This window comes from Pectinophora gossypiella, chromosome 8, assembly GCF_024362695.1.
Source record: "Pectinophora gossypiella chromosome 8, ilPecGoss1.1, whole genome shotgun sequence".
NCBI classification, from domain to species: Eukaryota; Metazoa; Arthropoda; class Insecta; order Lepidoptera; family Gelechiidae; genus Pectinophora; species Pectinophora gossypiella.
In genome coordinates this window covers 3,168,601-3,191,661 of record NC_065411.1, presented here as the reverse complement: position 1 = coordinate 3,191,661, position 23,061 = coordinate 3,168,601, and the positions used below count along the sequence as shown (strand labels likewise).

The following is a 23,061-nucleotide window of genomic DNA, read 5'->3' as shown; positions in this document are numbered from 1 at the left end:
ATCTCGTTGATATTTTGTGAACGTTTAAGTTTGCCCATACGAAGTGTGTTTTTTATTTTGTCGTGTACCCCGATGATATTTTGATTGGATGTTGTGTGCATTCTGAAATACAAATGCGTACTAAATATTGGCATTGGTTTCAGACTGATAGTTGTAGCTGTTAACGAGATGTAGAAATATTTACACCGGTGGTACTGAGGTCAGGATGGCCGGGGTTGGAGACATACCATTTAACGCTCAAAGCTTTTAGAGACCCCCCACACTAGCGCCTCTCCGCGCGTCCGTGCAACGTCCACGCGACGTCGACGCCGCGGCGACGCGACCAGCGACGCAGCGCTGGCCGGCTGCCGAACGCCGAGCGTGCGCGGCGCTGGCGTCGCGTAGCCGCAACGCCAGTTAAACTTTTTATGCGTACAAGTACAATGCACAACACAATCAATTGTAATAGTTCGTCAAATATTCGTTTTGGCATCCGTAAATAATCATAGATTTTTTTTTATAATGTTGACGAAATAATCGCTTTCCTGAACTGTAACACTAAACAGAGGATGTTCCAATGTTGACGACGATGTTTCCTTTTTCGTTGGAAAGGTTGAAATTTGCCCGATATTATTATGAATGAAAGCAGCAATGAACGGTAATTGGAATCTATAAAAGAACATATAAAATATGTTCAATGTCCATAGACACACAAGCAGCTCTTCAAAGATTCCTTTCAAACGATTTAACGTAAAGCAATGTTCTCAGTGCATAGACAAAGGAAATATCTGTACGGGGAAAACTTATGCGAATATTTCTTGTAACTCACATACGTCTTTACCTCAATACTAATAACATTCAGTTGAATGCATTTACTTGCGAATATCCAATAATAATAATAATACGGCCTCCGTAGTCCAGTGGTTTGAGCGTTCGCCTCACGGCCAGGAGGTCCTGGGTTCAAATCCCGGTGGGGACATATCACGAAAATCACTTTGTGATCTCTAGTTTGGTTAGGACATTACAGGCTGATCACCAGATTGTTCGAAAGTAAGATGATCCGTGCTTCGGAAGGCACGTTAAGCCGTTGGTCCCGGTTACTACTTACTGATGCAAGTTATTAGTCGTTACATGAGCCATGTCAGGGGCCTTTGACGGCTTAGTAGTAACCCTGACACCAGAGTTGATGGAGTTGGTAATCCACCTCACAACCAACACCATAGAAGAAGATAATCGATCAGTTTTATTATTCAATTAATTATTATTATTAGTTTGTATCTGAACCTAATAATAATACTAATTCGTTTTTTAATCTTTGTTGTAAACCAATGATTTTCGAATTTGTTTTCGAATCCATCATCATAAATCATATATGATCATACATGATTATCACGTGCTCAGCGATGAAGGAAAACAATCATGAGAAAACATTCCCGAGAAATGTGTTTCGGATGTATACATATGACCTTATCTGTATTGGGCTGGTTTTCCCTCTGCGAGTTGGAAGGTCAGACTGGCAGTCGCTTCTAAAATCCGTACCTGTTAAACCTTCAGATTAGGTAAGCGGACCCCGTGAACACAAGATCACGCTAAGGGGATCGTTTTTTAAGTGTGATATTTTTTAATTGTAACAATTTCCTGCTAATGGGCTCCTGAAATTAATTGCTGTAGGTAATAAGACCGCTATTCGAAGTGTGTGTAATATTTCTTTTATATATTCCAACTTCATAATATTATTATGTATGTGCAATAAAGAATAATTTATACATTTTAGGTTAATAAGTACCTAATTATTAACCTACATGTTGACATTCTCTTGTTATTCACAGAGATCCGGTTGTGCAAGCAAAATATTATATTTAGAATAATCGGTCACAAATAATACACTTTGTAGAATCACTGTAGTATCAAAACAGTGTGCATAACAACCTATAGCATTATAAACTGGTTTTGAAGGTCAAGTTTAGAGAATTAATCGTAGACTATAACGTAATATCATTGGAGGCTATCGACAGATGCCTCGCACAAGCTGTGTAGCGTCAACGTCCGTAAGACAAAATGAAGATTTTTACAACAGTGATATTGTTAGTGTACTATTTAAACTTCGCTTATCCGGGGAAAGTACCCGCTGAAGTTATTGCACATCTAGGCGTAAGAAGCGAACCAGCATCTCCTATAACACCAGAAGCCTTAAAAGATGATACAGAGCAAGTCGAAAGTACCCTAGCCCGTAAAGGAAGAAGCGGAAGATTACCTGGAGAGGTGATAGCCACCCTTAATAAAAAAAGAAGCGTAAACCCACCAGCAGGCCAGAGATCCGACCTTTTAGGTCGTAGAAAACGAAACATACCAGCGTTTGATATAACACCAGAGGCGTTAGAAGATGATACAGTGCAAGTCGAAAGCACCCTAGCCCGTAAAGGAAGAAGCGGAAGATTACCTGGAGATGTGATAGCCACCCTCAATAGAAAAAGAAGCGTAAACCCACCAGTAGGCCAGAAATCCGATCTTTTAGGCCGTAAAAAACGAAGCGTACCAGCGTTTGATATAACACCAGAAGCGTTAAAAGAAGATACAGAGCAAGTCGAAAGCACCCTAGCCCGTAAAGGAAGAAGCGGAAGATTACCTGGAGAGGTGATAGCCACCCTCAATAAAAAAAGAAGCGTAAACCCACCAGTAGGCCAGAAATCCGACCTTTTAGGCCGTAGAAAACGAAGCGTACTAGCGTTTGATATAACACCAGAAGCGTTAAAAGACGATACAGAGCAAGTCGAAAGCACCCTAGCCCGTAAAGAAAGGAGCGGTAGATTACCTGGAGATGTGATAGCCACCCTCAATAGAAAAAGAAGCGTAAACCCACCAGTAGGCCAGAAATCCGACCTTTTAGGCCGTAGAAAACGAAACATACCTGCATTTGCTCTAACATCAGAAGCGTTAAAAGATGATACTCAGCAAGTCGGAAGCACTCTTACCCGTAAAGGAAGAAGTGGAAGATTACCTGGAGATGTGATAGCCACCCTCAATAGAAAAAGAAGCGTAAACCCACCAGTAGGCCAGAAATCCGACCTTTTAGGCCGTAGAAAACGAAGCGTACCAGCGTTTGATATAACACCAGAAGCGTTAAAAGAGGATACAGAGCAAGTCGAAAGCACTTTTACCCGTGAAGCAAGAAGCGGAAGATTACCTGGAGATGTGATAGCCACCCTCAATAAAAAAAGAAGCGTAAACCCATCAGTACGCCAGAAAATCCTACTATCAGGCCGTAAAAAACGAAGCGTACCAACATTTGATATAACACCAGAAGAATTTAAAGAGGATACAGATCCTAAACCTTACTACGATTTAAATGAAGCTCCAAAACTGTTCGAGAATTTCATAAAGGACTTCAACAAAAAATACAAAGATGAGGAAGACCGTAAGAAACATTATGAGTATTTCGTACAGAATTTGAAAGATATTAATGCGTTGAATTCAGGGTCTGATATGAGCTTATCAGGAACTTTTGGAATCAATCAGTTTGCCGATCAGCCTGAGGAGGCAGCCCCTGAAGACAACGGATGGGGGAAACTGGAGTAAACAGTAGGTGAGTCATTTTTAATTTGACTTATAACTCACATTTCATATTGGCATTATTGGCCGGCTTGCTTGTCAATCAAAGAGCGACGGTTCGAAATACCGAACATAACAAATACTTTATTGCACAAACAGGAATTACAAAACAAAAAAGAAATAGAAAAAGTACAAAAAGCGGCCTTATTGCTAAGTAGCAATCTATTCCAGGCAACCTTTAAGTAGTAAGAGATATTTAATATTATAATAATATCGTATAGCGGGTTAGTGCAGCACAGGAATACTCGTACATATAAAAATAAAATCAAAGATAAACTAAATAATAATAATACACATAATATAATTTTAATCTTACATCAATGAGTTACTAATTTATCTTAAGTATTACTTAAGATATTACTTTAATACCATTATAAACAGCTTGGCGGCTCATCAGTCATTATGTTAGTCTAACAGAAAACGGAGGTCAGAACCTGGGGGGTTAAAATGGCCACTTCAAAGCAATATTTCTGTTTGACGTTTGTTTGCATTATATGCGTAAATGTCAAATTGCAATATTGCTTTCGTAGATGAATTGCTTCGATGCGGCTATTTTAACCCACCTGGTCCAAAATTTAAGGCGACAGGTCCGAGTGAAGGACCCAGGCACCTACATAGACTCAGGCGTCGTAGAATGAATTGTGTTTGAAAGAACCAACCCACAGTTGGACAACAGGTGAGTGCATTTCGCACCTCCGTACATTATGCAAAGTTCGTGTCTTGGCGAACATACGCCAAGAACTTGTATCCGTATTTGAGTGTTATTTGTTACAACTTTCAACGTAAATTCAGAACACCAAATGCTATGAAGATAACATTTATTATGAAGATAGTTTGAGACCTAGGAAGGAAAGTATAGGTTAGCTTTTATTCCAGAAATCGCCTTCTACAGGGATGAAATGGGAATAAACAAGGTCCACGCGGACAAAGTCGCAAGTGGTAAGATAAACGAGACAAAGTTGTCTATATGGATTACAGAAATAGGATATAGCTACCTAGGTAGGTACTAAGTAGGAGACATGTTCAGCAGTTTTTCCGTTGTCTGTCAATTTCTTCAGGTTAGGTAAGCTGAACTTGGGATAAACGGGAAATTGTCCAGAAGTTTTTCGCTTAGCAAAATATTTTCGTAACTAGCTTCCAAATTGTTTTGCCGTCTTTGCCTGCGACAATTTTTGTTTGTATGTTTCCGTCACTTATAATGTTAAACGTGTTTGGACATGTTTTGACACTGTAATACCTGTATAACCTTTCAAGCTACGGCCTATTAGCCTGCATTTGACAGTTGTGTTTACATATAGGAGTACACAGCATTAGAGATCAATCATCTAAGTACATAAGCATACGTATATAAATAATTTTATAATATAACCCCAAAATGTGGGTACGGAGTAGGTATAGATACATAATATTATAATATCATAATAATTATTACGCTTACCTACCGTCGCCTTATACAGGGTGTTAGTGAAATCGTATCGAATACTAGCTACCCTTAGTATTCTTAGATGATTCAGACCATGATTCTGAGTTAATATTATGTTAAGGTTTAAGGTTTATTACCATTTCTATACTTTTGCGATAAAAAATTCCACTTGATAATATCTCAAAATAATGAGCTGAAACATTCCCTTCAGTATTTATTTATTTATTTATTTTGAGGAAGACTTACGGCCATATACATTTTCATAGTAGTTTTTTCATAGTGTTTATAGTTTTTTTTTTATTTATTTTTTATTTTTTTTCCTCAGTATTCGTTACGATGTCACTTACATCCCGTACAGATAACCACAAGTGGGTATGGGTGTTAGTGACGCCGTAACGAATACTGAGGGGGATGATTCAGACCATTATTTTGAGTTGATATCAAGACGAATTTCCTCTCGGAAAATTAATTGTTTTTTTTTTAAATTATTTTCAGTTCTTTACGTTTGCGACGGAAAATTCCACTTGACAACTACTCAGAACCATAGTCTGAATCATCCCCTTCAGTATTTGTTACGATGTCACTTACACACTGAATAGTATATACCCACATCTCGCCAGCTATGTCCAAGTTACATGTAATAGGAGGCGAGCCTATCGCCATTAACCGGACACAAATCCTGTAAACCACGTGATATCAGTTATCTGTGGTCCAAACATGATCTCAAACTCATGAAGTCGAATTCAGTGTTTTAGAGCTCGATCTGGGGTTCGAACCAGTGACACTACGATGTACAGTCATGAGCAATATCATGTACCCACTTTAGAACCCTGTCGCACTATCATATTTGACATTTAATAAGACTTACAGTTTAATTCGTTAAAAAAGTTAATGTGACATGGTACTAAAGTGTATACATATTAATGCTCGTGCGTGACCGTAAGTCACGCGTTCTCCGAACACGGCTATCGCAGGATGTTTATACAGAGTGTTAGTGACATCGTAACGAAAACTTTGAGGGATGATTCAGGCCATGATTCTGAGTTTATATCAAGTGGAATTTTCCGTCGCAAAAGTATGAAACGGAAAATAATTTAAATAAGCTCTAAAATTTTCATGACTTCTCCGACAGGAAATTCCACTTGATATCGACTCAGAATCATGGTCTAAATCATCCCCTTCAGTATTCGTTACAGTGTCACTAACACCCATACTTACTTGTATGGCTACTGTATGTACTTGTATGGGGTGTAAGTGACATCGTAACGAATACTGAGAGGGATGATTTAGCTGATTATTCTGAGTTAATATCAAGTGGAATTTTCCATCGCAAAAGTATATAATTGAAAATAATTTAAAAAAACTAAAAAAATGACATGAATTTTGCGACGGAAAATTCCACTTGATATTAACTCAGAATCATGGACTGAATCATCCCTCTCAGTATTCGTTATTCGTAACTAGTAGTTTTTTCATAGTGTTTATAGTTTTTTTCTTATTTTTTTCTTATTTTTTTTTTATTTTTTTTCCCTCAGTATTCGTTACGATGTCTCTTACATCCCGTACAAGTACATACAGATAACCACAAGTGGGTATGGGTGTTAGTTACGAATAACGAATACTGAGGGAGATGATTCAGACCATAATTCTGAGTTAATATCAAGTGGAATTTTCCGTCGCAAAATTCATGTTTTTTTTTAGATTTTTCAAATTATTTTCATTTCTATACAAAAAAAAATATGTATGATGTAATACCGACTCCGCTTGACTTCCTCGCGACATTGAAATTTGTAAATTTTAATCAAGCTAGCACTGTTAGTGTAAGAAACTAACCAGGGCACAGTTAATGAATACGAAATGAGCACTAAGCTTATTAATGTAGACATATTTATTCATGTGTAGGTTTCGCTACTGTTCTTATGCTTTAAATACAAAACGGAACCTTCACTGGAACATAACTAGAGGTTTGCATAAAGAAGCTTAAGTAGGGACGAAGTAACATAAGTACATAACGTAACGAATACTTTATTGCACACACGAGAAATACAAAATTGCAAACGAAAGACAAGTACAAGAGAATAGACGGCGTTATTGCTAAGTAAGAATCTCTTCCAGGCAACATTTGGTTAAAAGAGTCGATATTACTTTGAGAAATACTACTTTGCCTTTGATGAGGTAGTTAGAGGTACATTAATCGCAAGATGAACTACTCCACGCTTCACCGAGCTTTGATCCAATCATCTAGCCATCGCTAATGATGTCTGCTATGTTTTCATCAGTAGGGTTCCCGTTTTCACAGCGTCCGCTTACCTGATCTGAAAATTTGACAGATCCGGTTTCTTTTACAGAAACGACTGCCTGTCTGACCTTCCAACTCACATAGGGACCAGCCCAATTAAGGTTAGGTTCCTTACCTGCGAAAAGCATTTCTCGGGAATGTGAGATTCCAGAGTTTTTATTCACCGCTGAGCACGTAATAATCATTTATCTATCGAAAACAACTTCGAAAATCATTGGTTTAGGCCCGAGCGGATTCGAACCTGCGAACTCGCAGTGAGAGTCAAGCGTTCTTAATCACGGTTTCCAATCACTATCCATCATGTAAACTGCCAAAAAATACAGTACTCAATACTTACTACTTCTTCTTCTTATCGTGTCGATGATAAACTGAAATAACAGGATACACAGACATACAGGATATACAGGATAGGAGGATTGGTTTGACAGGACTAAAATTAGCTCTATCCCTTTCTTGCACTTATTGTAGGTGCAGGACGGCGCTCATTTAAGAGCTGTCGAACTAAAATTGGGTTAAGTTTGTGTGCATCCGAATGGGCACCAATGTATTTCTGATATGATGTATTTTTCATTTTTATTAATAATATTAATTTTATTTTATTTATTAGGACGTTGATAGTTTTTAATTTTATTTGATTTTATTATAATTTAATTTATCTAATCTACTGTACTTATAATATGGATAGTAATTTGAAATAAGGCCGCCTTTGCCCACCTTAGAATAAGTTTATCCTGTAAATGTTTTGTGTATTTGTGTGCAATAAAGTGTTTTTATTATTATTATTATTATAAATAATTTGAATTTGAAACTAGCAGTATTGCTTTTCTAGATGAATTGCTTTGATGTGTGTGTGTGTGTGTGATTTGCTTTGGGCTTTTTAACACCCCAGACGTGCAAACAAACCTACTGACATACATACATAGCGATAAACATGTAATAGTAGGATACGTCCTCGATAGTCTACAAGACCTTTCTAGCGAGTAGAACATGCCTTTAGACTATTAAAGCTAAATAAGTATACAAATTGAATCCCGCCTTGTTTCAATAGGTATTTGACCTGAAATGCATTGTTGATGGCCCTTGTTGAATCTGGGTCACAGCGATGAGCAAGCGATAATTATAACGCTTCGGAAAAGAGTTTAACGACAAAAAGATGTTCTACCTAACGGGTTGTTATCGTCGAGGTTTTTTATACATATACTTTCTTTTCAATATGTATTTTTTTATTTAAGATATGGATAATATATTGGTCTATGACATTCTTCTTCTTCTACTATCGTGTGGGTTGTGAGGTGGATTACCAACCTGAGCAACCGTGGTGTCAGAGTTATTATTGAACCGCCAAAGGCCCCTGACATAGCTCATGTAACGATTACTCACTTACACCAGTACGTAGTAACCGGGACCAACGGCTTAACTTGCCTTCCGAAGCACGGATCATCTCATCTCACATTCAATTAATTTCTCCATAATGAAGGACAAGAAGGTTAAAAAAGCCACGTCGAAACAAAAGTCACGAACAAAACATTACACTATCACCATCGGGGTTAACACGCGCGAAAGTAAAAAGTTTTTAATTACTTACTTATTTGTTTTTTTTTTAAATGCATAAAGTCTTTTTGGTGTGTTTCCCTTGGGTAGCTAGGCGTATTAACAGAAATAAAAAGACAGAACAAGTGGCTCAAACAAACTTAATTAAAATATACAAAGTGTCAAAATCCCAAGGAAAACGGATTGTGGGACCACATTAATAATACACGCACCTACCCATCGAAGAATTTAATGTAAGGTCGTTTTCGCGTTGTCGGAAGGGTCGACACAAGCCTGTAATGAATTAAATTAGGTCCCACTGATAACCTCTCGGCACAATCTCGGGTACAAGGCTTTATCCTGGATATACGACCCCTAGAAGGGTTGTGGGGACGTTTATTTAACAGGAATCTTTGTTTAGATGTTCCACGTAAGTAGCCCTGATTCCTGCAGACATCTCCTAATTTTATTTTAAGTTATACTTGCAAAGATAAAGATTTAAGTTCCGAAGAAGGGAATATCTTTGCGCGACCTTATTGTTAAAAGGCAAAACAGCAAAACAGTTTTTACCATAACTGTACTATAACATCAAAACTCGCTCGACGTAGAGGGAAAATAAGGCCACTCGCCGTATAGAGACTCGCCGTAGCGAGGGTCACCGTTCGGAAAGTCGCTGTCAACGCTACAATTCATTTCTTCGCGTAGGTACGTTCCATTTATGGTATAGACAAGGAAGAAACTGGATGATCGCTTATCACCATACGGTTACGATTCATCGTATCCATCTCAGGACTTCATATCAAGAGTGACTGCTAGTAATCCTCTATAATTTCTGAATACAAACTAAGTACCCACGCTTCACCGAACTTTTTGTTAGCTAAACGTTGTAGGTGGTGAGCCGTATCGCCCTCCGTAATGTTCAATAGCTAAAATATGTTAGTGAAAATCGCAGTTACGATAAATTTTAAATGCCTATATACTAGTCTATTTAGAGCTGTAGCCGGCACCGCATTTAAGCATATAGGTTATAGCTCAGGGGCCTAGAAAATGGGCACAATTGGTTACAAAATGAACTAGGGAAAAGTCTGAATAAAATTTTCTACCAATGTGTCGGATATTTTATTACTAACAACATTGACGCCATGACCGGAAATTCTTTATATTCAAAGAACAATTATTACTTACTGAAAATAAAAATGTAAAAATGGGGCCCGTATCCCACGCATAGAACAAGGAATAATACTACATAATAGAACGGTAACTCTCTGCTCCCCACCAGCGGCTGAGACTCACTCCCTCGGTCTAAATTTAGTCTTCAATCATATTGCCGTCAGACGTCACACACCCAGATGCGCGTGTACGATAGCGTCAATGTGTAGTGTCTGTGTAAAACGAGGTATTTTGTATGAAGTGTTCGGGGTGTGACTTTAGTCAAATAGCCGTAAGTCGCTAAGGAGTAAAGAGCGCGCGGATTGCATCTCTCTCACACTTACGCGTTAGATCGAACACGCTGAGAAAAAAAATATTGTATGGAGTGTCCAGTGTGTAGTTCAGGTCAAAATAATCTATTATGATGTATGAAGATTTTTATATAGTCCTCAATCGTATGGGCGTCTGACATCACACACACAGATGCGCGTGTACGATAACATCAATGTGTAGTGTCCGTGTGAAACGAGGTTTTTTTGTTTGTGAAGTGTCCGGGGTGTGCTAAGGGTCCACAGAGTTTGTCCGACCAAGTAGTTAATGCCATCTGCGGCAAATCTACAATATGTCACGTAAAAAAAAGGTCCACAGACCCCAAATGCGGCACTGGATGTATCTGATAGTTCCATTCGCACAAGGCGGTGTCTCTCCAGGTTTACGCTTACGACATAGCAAACAAAATGCTATTCCGTGGAATGAGGCCCGAGACGTACATAGGTTTGGAAACAAAGAGAAGCTCTCACGACGACAAGCTCTCGCGACGCCTGTAAACACCCAAGTTTAGAACACAACGAATACTCGTAGATAGAGAAGACAAAATTACGTAGCTAATGAAGAACTTTCCAGGCTATGTTCACTTTGAAGTATTCCAATCAAATCAAATATACTTTACTTTTTTTTTAACTATTCCGTGAGTCCGATCGCACTTAATAATTTCATCAGGCTTTTTAAGTGATTTTTTATTATGGGTTTGCCTCCGGCATTATCTGCAAAATATAAATTAAAAATATACTTTATCTACTTGGATGGATAAGACTAAGGGGTCTCACCTGGAAGATCAGCCTTAAAACTCTACTGAAAAGTCAAGTAATAACTCATCACATCACTAATTTAAGAGCGACACTCTTGGCGATGTAGCATTCTCCATGCTACTTTTTTTAGGGAATAATAGAGCAGTGGTTTCCCTCTTGCCTTCCGACCCGCAGTACTCTGTCTGACGCGAGTTGGATGGCACCCAGATTAGACTACTTCAAAGCCATACTAGGACTCCTGTCCTCCGCCTCTGTATAGTACTGACAGTTACTGTTGCCCTCTGTAAGGTTCCAGGTTACAGTCCCTGTGACTTGCCCCCACCGCCCAGCACTGCCGTACCGATGGCTCCCATCTCCGCCTCTGCAACCGTGGAGTCTTCACCGGTATCCCTGGGCAAGGGTTCATGGGTTCAACTAATAACTGCTGGACAATAAACGAAAACAATAAAAGTCATTTAACGATGTTTACAAAATCTATTCTTTAGTAAATTAATGAAAAGTAAAGTTTCATTTAATTATATTTAACATCTATATTGACCTTTAGTTGCGATTAAGTCTAGCTACTTTGAATTCATTAAATTGTCTCAAAGAAAACGAGTTTTTAGCAAGCAATATTAATATTAAATGTCTATTAAACTATCAAAGTTTTTAATTCATATTTGGAAACTGATAACTGACAATTATTTATTTTAGTGTAGAATGTTTTACTTTGGAATACAATCTCTGACTTTTAGTAATTTTTAAAGTTACCTATACATCACTAGACACTGAAACTAAACTAAAATCAAAAGAAAGAAGAAAAAAGGGGTTTTATAATTTTTTTAGTTTGTATTATCTAAGGGCAATGTCAAAAGCCTTACAAAAACAACCAATAGGCATCTCAATATCACCATTATTACACATTCGATCTTCTATTGTTATACAGGCTGTTAGTGACATCGTAACGAAAACTTTGAGGAATGATCCAGACCATGATTCTGAGTTGATATTAAGTGGAATTTTCCGTCACAAAACCATGAAACTGAAAATAATTTAAAAAAACACTTAAGTTTTCTTGAATTTTCTGACAGGAAATTCCACTTGGTATCACTCAGAATCATGGTCTGAATCATTCCTATACTTAAAGAAATAATAGAATACGCATGAAGTCTTTGATAAGAGTGGAAGACGTGTGTCAGGAGGACGATAAGAGTGTTGTCTCGAACTTTAATCAGTTCTCGATTTAAATAATCGAATTCATAATAATTTGTCATAATAAAAGCATCCAATCGATTTTATATTTATTCGAATGAGTAATCGATTTGTAGTGTCATTTATGACATGACAACACTGACACCAGAAAAAATGGAAGGCGATGACTCTATGGAAGATGGCCGGCGGTGTTTACGAATATAACAAAAGGATATAATTTACAGTAGTTAAAACCAGAAGAATAGTTCTGTTCTATAAGCAATATTAGTGTGTTGGGGAAGGAGAATTATCAGTAAGTCTTTTAATACAGTTTTCCTGGTTATATTTTACTAATTATCACTTATGCTATATGTGTGTTAGCTGATACAGAAATGTTACTACCAAATAGAACAACAGACAGTAAACAGTAAAGCATTCAGTAGGTAATATCGCTGTGGTGATTCTATCAGGCAATCAGTTGAACATGTCAATTCATTCAGGTGGACAGGGATGGCTGTAAGGGGCGGTTGGAGGCCATTCGCGGGGTTCTACCCCATATTCAGATAGTTAAACAACTTGTTGATTCCATCAATTATTGTAGTAGGTAAGAGCACTGCAGAGACATGGTGTAGTCAGATGCATGTGCATATCTATCTAATGCACATATTCAGTATTGGAATATGATTCAGAATTCAGATAATTCGTGACCTTACATGATTATGTACGGTTCACGACATGGTGGAGGTGCTGGGATCTTTGATTAAATATGTAATTTAGTGTTATAACCCAGTACAAAGTCAGCAGATACATAATAGGTGCTTAATCAATACTTGGTCAGCAGAGATCAACATCTCTGAATAATTCAGTTCATTTGTAAGCGTTGAATGATTATTGTTGATTCTACAATAACATCATAATAACAATTTTATTTGGTAGGCGGGAAACGTTTTTACCGCCATAAGTTATATTCACAAATCCTGGACAAGCAATGAAATCATTCATAGTCAGCCTATTCGAAAGTTTAGTAAAAAATAAAATAAAAATCGATTTTTTTTAATCGATTCTAAAAATATTTTTATTGAAAAAATTGTGTTATTTGGCTATATTTTTATTTATCTTTTACTTTATTGTCTTTAATACGCATATTATATACATCATAATGTTAGGTAGTAAATCATCAGTATGCATGTATTTCAGAGTAAAATATTATGATTGTCGTTTGTTTGTAATTTAAATGTCTTGCTAGTGTAACAGGAATAGTTGAATATAAATTCAATAAATAAATAGATAAAAATATCAAAAAAAAGGGATATACAAAAAGTAGAATTTATCAAATCAAATATATAATTAGATTTTTTTTCTTAATTCATCAATGTTTTTAACAATATTAATTGATATTGTTACAGAGAGAAATACTTACTGTCAACATAGTCTTGTGTCGGTGGTTTTTTAACATTCTCGTTTGCGTACATACGGTGTTTGATTAAGATGGAGGAAGTAGTCCGAACCCGTCTAAAATTCATAAACGATTCAGTAGAAAAATTACTAATCGATGCTCAAGATGCTCTAGTAAAATTACGCGATAAAAGTATTACTATTGAAGAGGCGTGTATTACGAATAATAAACTTAAAACTATGAACGAGCGTTTTGTGTCAGAAATGTACAATTACTACAAATTAGTACAAGTGCCTTCAGCAGATGACTTATCTCAGTATACATCACTCCAAATTCAAGCAGATGAAATCGTAGCTGAGCTAGATGTCCGTACACAACTGAAACCAAACTCACCAACATCAATTGGAGAAAATTCTGGTATTAATGTTACTTGCCAGTTACCTAAAATGGAGCTAGCCAAATTCAATGGCGATGTACTTAAATGGCACCAGTTTTGGGATCAATTTGCGTCAAACGTAGACAGTCGTAATATCAATGACGTTGACAAATTGTTATACTTACAATCCGTCTTAGGAGGTGAAGCTAAACAAGCTATTGAAGGCTTGGATACCACAAGCAAGAACTACAAAATTGCTATTGAAACTCTTAAAGAACGTTATGGCAAACCAAACGTAATTATTGATGCTCATTACGTTGCACTGTATCGTATTCCCACAGCAGGTAGTTCAGTTAAAGAGTGTCGAAACGTATTCAGTGAAGTCGAAAGTCACTTAAGAGTTTTGAAATCTCTAGGCGAAGATGTAAATCATAATCACCTAAGAGTGATGATTATGGAGAAATTTCCCGAAGACTTGATTTATGAGCTTAGGGTTAAATTAGGCTCAGATGAAGATTCGATTGAGAATATTAGAAAGAATTTAGAATACATTATATCAGCCAGAGAGACTTCAAATAGAATTAAAAGAAAAACTGAAAAGGATGTAGGAGAAAACATTACTATTGAAACACTTCACGTAAAAACAGAGAATAATAGCAGAAAGAGATTTCAAGGACGACGACAATACAATGTACAAAATAAAACAGAAAGCTATAAAAGGTTTGACAACAAGAAATTTGATAGACCCTTCAATAAAAAACGGCCCTATGACAATACTAAACCAACTCAGTACGAATCATCAGCACCAAAAAGGAATAAACTTGTTTGCATTTTTTGTGAGAAAGATCATTTTAACGATGAATGTTCTACATTCAAAACACTACAGGACAGAAAAGGAAAGTTAAAGGGTCATTGTTTTAACTGTTTTGGAAAAGGACATAAAGGAAGTGATTGCAAAGCAAAGAGAAATTGTAGACACTGTGATAAGTACGGAATACATAATCGTGCTCTATGCCCCAGTATTGTTCCTAGTCTGAGTCATATTAACACGCTTCATGTTAATACGCCTAAATCGATTACAGTTTTACAAACCAGCACAGCGCATATTCACAGAGTAGGAGATAACTCAAGCTATGTTAACTGTCGTATATTGTTAGATTGTGGAAGTCAACGCTCTTACGTAACCAGCAAGGTCGCAAAGGAATTGAATTTACCAGTTATAGAGGAAAATCAATTAACAGTATTTACCTTCGGTGCACAAACGCCTAAAGAGATTGACAGTCCATTAGTAGCCTTTGATATCGTGACTCGGACAAACACCAGAACAACTATTCATGCAAATATTGTACCGCTAATAACAAATAGAGTTCCGTGTCCTTACGACAATATACGAAATGTAGAGGAGTTGATACATGATGAAGATATAATTTTGGCTGACGATGGTTCTAGAGATGATCAAGTGGACATTCTATTGGGGAATGATTACTATTACTCATTTATGGCTAATAAAAGAGTCAAAGTTGACGAAAACTTATATTTGGTTAAAACAGATTTTGGTTGGATGTGGTCAGGACAGTGTCTAATGTCCAAACATGAAAAGGATCTCCTATCAGTATTAACATATTTTCAATCCAGCATAGATACCATGACTCCTTTTTACGAACCTGATTTGCCCCTTCAAAATGATAATCTAAAACAGTTATGGGATTTAGAATCAATTGGAATAGTAGATTCCCCTAAAACTACAAGGGAAGAAGAAGCCATAAAAAGGTTCAACGAGACAACTGAATATATTGAAAACCGCTATTATGTGCAATGGCCGTGGACGGAGTACCCACCTGCAAATTTGCCAGTGAATTTTGGTTTAGCCTTGGGTAGGTTAACAAATTTACTTAAACGTCTTGATCCTGTTACCATCAAACAATATGACGATGTTTTAAAAGATCAATTGAGCAAAGGTATTATTGAAGATATTAATGATCATTCATTACCTGACGATCATCCTGTACATTACCTGCCACATCATTGCATCAAACAAGAAGATAAAACAACTAAATTAAGAATTGTATACGACGCTTCTGCTAAAATTAAAAACAATAGCAGTCTCAATGAGTGTCTACACAAAGGACCTCTTTTATTAGAGGAGTTAACGGGACTTTTGATTAGATTCAGGGAACATAAAATTGGTATTGTAGCTGATGTAGAAAAGGCGTTCTTGCAAATCGGGCTACAACAGAATGATCGCGACGTCACTCGATTTTTATGGCTTAAAGATCTCAGCAAAGAAGCGACATCAGACAATCTTTTACATTTACGGTTTTGTCGTGTTCCGTTTGGTGTAATTTCCAGTCCCTTTTTGTTGAATGCGACGCTTCGATTTCATTTGATTAAATCAGATAGCACAATTAACAAACAAATTGCTGAAGATATATATGTTGATAATGTGGTTTCTGGTAGCTGTACCACGGAACAAGCCTTAACATTATATAAAACAGCAAAGGACACTTTTAAAGATCTGTCTATGAATCTTTGCCAATGGAACTCAAATTCAAAAGAATTTGTTGATCAAATTCCTATAGATGACCGTGATCACAATGAAGTGATTAAAATTCTTGGTATTGAATGGAACACAAGTAGAGATGAATTAAGATTAAAGCCCAATTATGAACTTGCGACAAATATAAACACAAAAAGAGGAGTACTTAAAGTAACTGCAGCTATTTATGATCCATGTGGGTTTATTGCTCCGATAATATTACCTGCGAAATTGTTGCTTCAGGAACTCTGGAAACAGAAACTACATTGGGACGAGACATTACCTGAAAAAATATCAAAAAAGTGGAAAACTATACAGACTACGTTCAATTGCATAAATGACATGCATATTCCTCGACCACTCATTGACACCGTTGCCAATAAAAATGATGATAAGATGGTTTATGAGCTACACTGTTTTGCAGATGCATCGATGCAAGCTTATGCAGCTGTCGTATATTTACGTGTATACAGTAATAATAAAAGGAAAGCCTACACGACCTTTGTAATGGGAAAATCCAGAGTTGCCCCTATAAAAGATCAGAAAGAATTGCAAATACCAAGATTAGAATTGTTAGGTGCCGTAATCGGAAACCGATTGATTCAATATGTCGCCAAATTCTTACGACTGCATATAGAAAATCATTTCTTGTGGGTTGACAGCGAGATTGTATTAAGTTGGTTCAATTCTAATAAATTGTTGCCGCATTTTATTGCACGAAGAATAAAGGAATTAAAACAGAATAAAACCCTGCACGTGCGTTATGTTCCTGGCGAATTAAATCCAGCAGATGGAGCTACCAGACCAATAAATGCAGAAGTTAGTAACAAATATTGGCTGACAGGCCCTAAATTTTTAACATTATCAACAGAAAAATGGCCTAAATTATTCAAAAACGATCACAATATCGATCAGGTTCAGGTTCAAACTTCTTCGCTTAACGGAGAATCTTCTAAAAATACAAATATAAATACACAGATACAGGAAAACAATCAGTCATCAAATATAACAGATAAAAATAAAGAAAAGACCACAGAAAAAATAAACGTAGTTGCAGATGAAGATGTAGAGGAAATGACAGAGGAAGATGTAGAAATGAGAGAAGCAAGCAATAATTTAAAAAATGAAGAAACCGCAAAATCTGTTGAAATTATTAAATTGCAAAAAGAATACTTCCCTAAAGAAACACAAGGTTGCAAAACAGATTTATCCAGGTCACTTGACTTATTTAAAGACGATAAAGGTATTTTAAGATGTGGTGGCAGATTTGGAAACGCAAATTGGAGTGATGATAAGAAGAACCCAATACTTCTCCCTAAAAATTCTAAATTCACAGACAAAATTATAGAGGATATACATAAAAATAATTACCATGTTGGAGTAGGACATACTTTGGCCACAGTCAGGAATAAGTACTGGATTTTGCAAGGTCGCTCACAAGTTCAAAGAGTTTTACGTAATTGTATGCAATGTCGGAAATATGGGGGAGGGCCTTACAAAATGCCGTTAATGCCACCTTTACCAGCAGAACGAGTACGATATTCAGTTCCATTTACGTTTACGGGATTAGACTATTTTGGTCCTCTTAAAATTCAGGAGGATATTGCAGAAAAACGATGGGTTTGCTTGTTTACTTGTCTAGCGGTCCGTGCTATACATATGGAGGTAATTAGAGATTTATCGGCCGAGGAATGTTTAATGGCTATTAGAAGATTTGTCGCTGTAAGAGGACTTCCACAAGTTATCACATCAGATAATGCCACTCAGTTTAAGTTGACTTCAAACGTATTAACCTCAGAATTTTGCATCAAAAATAAAATTGCATGGCGTTTTATTCCCGAACTAGCGCCTTGGTTTGGGGGCTTTTATGAACGCTTGATTGGTATAGTTAAAAATTGCCTGAAAAGGACAATTGATAAACATCTGCTTAACCACAGCCAATTGTGTACAACTATAAAAGAAGTAGAGGCAGTGGTAAACAACAGACCTCTTACTACAGTTGGACAAGAATTTGAACAAATTTTAACTCCAGCTGATTTCTTAAAAGTTGGTGGTCCACAGTTGACAGATATATCGGAAACAGAATTTTTAGACAACGCGACAGTGACTAAGGATAACTTAATTCAAGGATGGAAAAGAGGTCAGATGATTTTAAAAGAATATATTAACATGTTTATTTCACAATATTTAACCAGCTTGCGTGAGAGAGGAAACACTCATAAACAATCACGAGTTGTTGTAAACAAGATTCCTCATATTGGAGATAGAGTACAAATTAAAAACGATAAGAGTAGAGCATTTTGGAAAGTTGGGCGTATCTCAATGGTAATCCAGGGTTCGGACGGTCAAATCAGAGTTGTGAAAGTAACTATGCCTAATGGAGAAACTTTGACCCGATCAATCGGGCATTTATATCCCCTCGAGTTCGAAGACAGTGAAGATGACAATGCAGACGGAGTTCATATTACAGCAAAAACAGATTCAGAAACACCAACAACACCTACTGTATATCGAGACACCCCGACACATGACGTATCAGGACTAGACATATCAGGTCGCACAGATTCTACTGAACAAGTTGACAAGATTAAAACTGGGACGAAGAGAGAAGCTGCCCAGAGAGCTAGAGAGAAAGTCAAACAGTGGACGCAACAGCTGATCAGTATAATTTTGTAAAAGGGAAAGAAACATTTAATTACTACTATTCACAATTCAATGATTCAAGTATGCTACTACCATTTTTATTTGTTATTTCTTTAATTTTCGAATATTAAAGCTAAATGTCAAACTAATTTTGTTATATTATTTCATAACTTTCGCGGCGGGCAGTGTCTCGAACTTTAATCAGTTCTCGATTTAAATAATCGAATTCATAATAATTTGTCATAATAAAAGCATCCAATCGATTTTATATTTACTCGAATGAGTAATCGATTTGTAGTGTCATTTATGACATGACAACACTGACACCAGAAAAAAGGGAATGCGATGACTCTATGGAAGATGGCCGGCGGTGTTTACGAATATAACAAAAGGATATAATTTACAGTAGTTAAAACCAGAAGAATAGTTCTGTTTTATAAGCAATATTAGTGTGTTGGGGAAGGAGAATTATCAGTAAGTCTTTTAATACAGTTTTCCTGGTTATATTTTACTAATTATCACTTATGCTATATGTGTGTTAGCTGATACAGAAATGTTACTACCAAATAGAACAACAGACAGTAAACAGTAAAGCATTCAGTAGGTAATATCGCTGTGGTGATTCTATCAGGCAATCAGTTGAACATGTCAATTCATTCAGGTGGACAGGGATGGCTGTAAGGGGCGGTTGGAGGCCATTCGCGGGGTTCTACCCCATATTCAGATAGTTAAACAATTTGTTGATTCCATCAATTATTGTAGTAGTTAAGAGCACTGCAGAGACATGGTGTAGTCAGATGCATGTGCATATCTATCTAATGCACATATTCAGTATTGGAATATGATTCAGAATTCAGATAATTCGTGACCTTACATGATTATGTACGGTTCACGACAAGTGTGTCAGGTTCGTAATAAGTGGAATTCCGTGGTATCTGCGTACCACAATGGGAGATACATGTGACTTATGTATGTATGTAGAAACAAAGCACTTAAATATGAAAGAAATGGCTCTTCACCAGTTATAAATACTTTATCTCATTCACAATAATATTCATTCATTTATAGTACTGTCGTTAACACAATAATCTCCGTTGAACTCCCTTGTAATTATTTTTTCTCCATCGCGTCTTTCTCCCTTAAACGACAACTGCTTAATGCTGTAAATAATAATAAAATAAAATTTCCACACACAACAATTAATTTACATATTATTGACAAATACATTGACAGTTTATATTATTTTGATGGCGGCTCTATCTCTCAAACTAGGGGACCTGTATCTTGAGAGACAGTGTTCAGTTTTTTATACAGTTTTTAAAATAGCATTTTAAAAACTGTATAAAAAGTGGTAATTTATATCGTAACATGTAACAAAATGTTCGTAACAGAAACATGTATATATTTAAACTAATTTGCGTGAATGATGCCGCAAAGAGCCGCAAAATGGCGCCACCGCCCCACACGATTTGTTTTTTAAAATACGCAATCGCTAACTAATAATAATATTATAAATTATAAAATAAGTTTGTAAGTCAAGTTTAACTACGACACACAACCCGGTAGTTAGTAGAACTATTTTTGGGTCATGTATTTATTATGAAACTAGTATGTACGCACGTGAAAATGAATTTCCTTTTACGCTTACAACCTTAATTTGGTACACGGCTGTGTTGCGTGAAATAAGCCAACAAACACAGTTTATCGCTTGCCGCTACGGTTTATATTCAAATTAGGTGTTCATTTAGTTCCGGTTCTAGGCTTGGACAAAAACTGACACTGCAGATCCCAAAACGCAATTTACATATGCACACACGTGGAATTTCGTCGTGCATTTGTCTCTGCACAGGACATATGGTCAGCTGTATTGGATATCTTGATTTTGAATGTAGATCGTGTTTTCTACCTCGGCTATAAATTAAATGGGAGTCAAGCCTGGAAAGATGACTTCTCTCGCGCATGCTGCTAAATAGACTAAACTCAAATTCAAACTCAAAAATGTTTTTATTCAGTTTTGTTCTCACCTGCCATAATACCAATCTCATGAATTGACATAGAGTAATCAATGATCAATTGTAGGATGAAAGATAACATAACAAATACTTTACTGCACACACAGAAAAAAAAAAAAACAAAAGAGAAATAAAAAGAGCACAATAGGCGGCAATCTCTTCCTTTATTTTTTTGTTTTGTCGTGACTTATTGTAGATTTGCCGCGGATGGCATTAACTACTTGGCCGGACAAATGGGGAGCGCTGAAAGCTCTCACCCGGTACAACGTTTAAGACAACAGGCCTGAGGGTGCCCAGTTGGGCGTGAACCTCGGCTCAGGGCGTCGTCTGAGAGGAAAAATATTTGAAAGAATTAATCGACCCTAGCGGGTCGATAGCGATAAGCGCTGATTGAGGGAATTCGTCGACCACGCTGGCGGGGTCGGTATCGGGGTCCTGAAGTGTTTGGTGTCGCGAGCTGATTGGCCGCCTCTATGGCTAGAGTAATCGGGTCGTCGGGGCAATCTCTTCCGAGCACCCTTTGAGTATAGGAGATGTTTAATATCAAAAGATACAAAGACATATTTTGACTAACCTATTTACGTAACGTATCTATGCGTCCTAATCAGTATGTATGGACATATCCAGCAGGGATTATCCGTGTGTCTGGACAAGACCTTGCTAATGTCAAGTGGTCCGTGCCCTAAGAGTTATGTGCATAACGGCTGTGCTGTGATTTATCTCACACGAGATTCAACCCACATCCATATGTATGGTATGGCGGTATGGCGGGCACATTTTAACAAACGCCCCACTGACCGCTATTGAAGAGTACGGTGGTTCGTGAATTGCTTTGGCTCGTTCGGATACGTTCCGCAGTTAATCAAAGGCTTCATAATTTACATACTAAGGTCTATTCATTGGACACTAGCTGCCCGTCGGCGTAAAGTTCGTTCATAGTCCTCACCTAACCTAACTTTAATCCTTTCACGGGCAGAGACCATGGGTCATCGACGGTTCATAATAGGTAGTATGACTCCTTGGAATCGGAACGTCATTAGACGTTCTGTCCTTGAAAGTGTTAAAAATGTCGGCTCTGTTTACCCGCCTCATAATAATATGTTACACGTTAAAAAGACGATGCCAAGGAGAAATCCGGGGCCGCGCGCGGGTCAGATTTCATTTACTTATTTTAACGAGAGTATAGAATCTACAGAGAAACTGAAACAAAGAAGAGTTTGCGCAGAATGGAATTAAATACATTAGAAATCAAAAATAGGAAACATCTTTTTGTAATAATAAGAGAAAGTGGCGGATTGTAAAAAAAATCCACTTCTAAATTCCAAGTATTCGACAATAAATAGAGGGATATTAAAATGATTACTATGTGTTGCTGCCATGAACGTCGTTTTGGTAGGTTTTGCTACCAGTGGCGTAAAGGTCTAGAGGTATATTGACTTCTGTGTTATTAAATTGCATGCACTAATAAATCAAGAAGGTTCTATTAGTATCAAATAGTAACGTCCATCTCTCCTCGTAATCAATTTTCCTTTTTTGTATTTAATTGCGTAATTATTTTATGAACCAACGCAAGTTATGTTCGTATTGAAGAGGCAAGGGTTTCATTTCGAGAATTTATGTGCAACTTTTTGTTACAGGCACCACGGGGGCGGACAGCGGACCCCAGCCGCAATGAAGACCGACAATAATTAATTACTTATTGCATTAAAATATTCAAATTTTCTCTTTATTTATTTTTCCACAAGGCACCTATTTTATTTTTGAAAAAGTCTACAGGTAATCAGTGACGTTAAAAAAATTCCTATCTATTTATTCAGCCAGCCATACATAAACAGCCTATATACGTCCCAC

The 23,061-nt window shown here is 36.9% G+C and overlaps 1 protein-coding gene across 1 annotated transcript; it reads left to right on the top strand.

Moving 5' to 3' along the window:
• Nucleotides 1-2,037: 2,037 nt before the first annotated feature.
• Nucleotides 2,038-22,932, top strand: LOC126369098 (uncharacterized). The gene is made up of 2 exons (XM_050013390.1): nucleotides 2,038-3,562; nucleotides 22,848-22,932. Exon 1 carries the CDS (start codon nucleotides 2,038-2,040, stop codon nucleotides 3,553-3,555), a length of 1,518 nt encoding a protein of 505 aa, XP_049869347.1. The 3' UTR covers nucleotides 3,556-3,562; nucleotides 22,848-22,932.
• The last annotated feature ends 129 nt before the right edge of the window (nucleotides 22,933-23,061 follow it).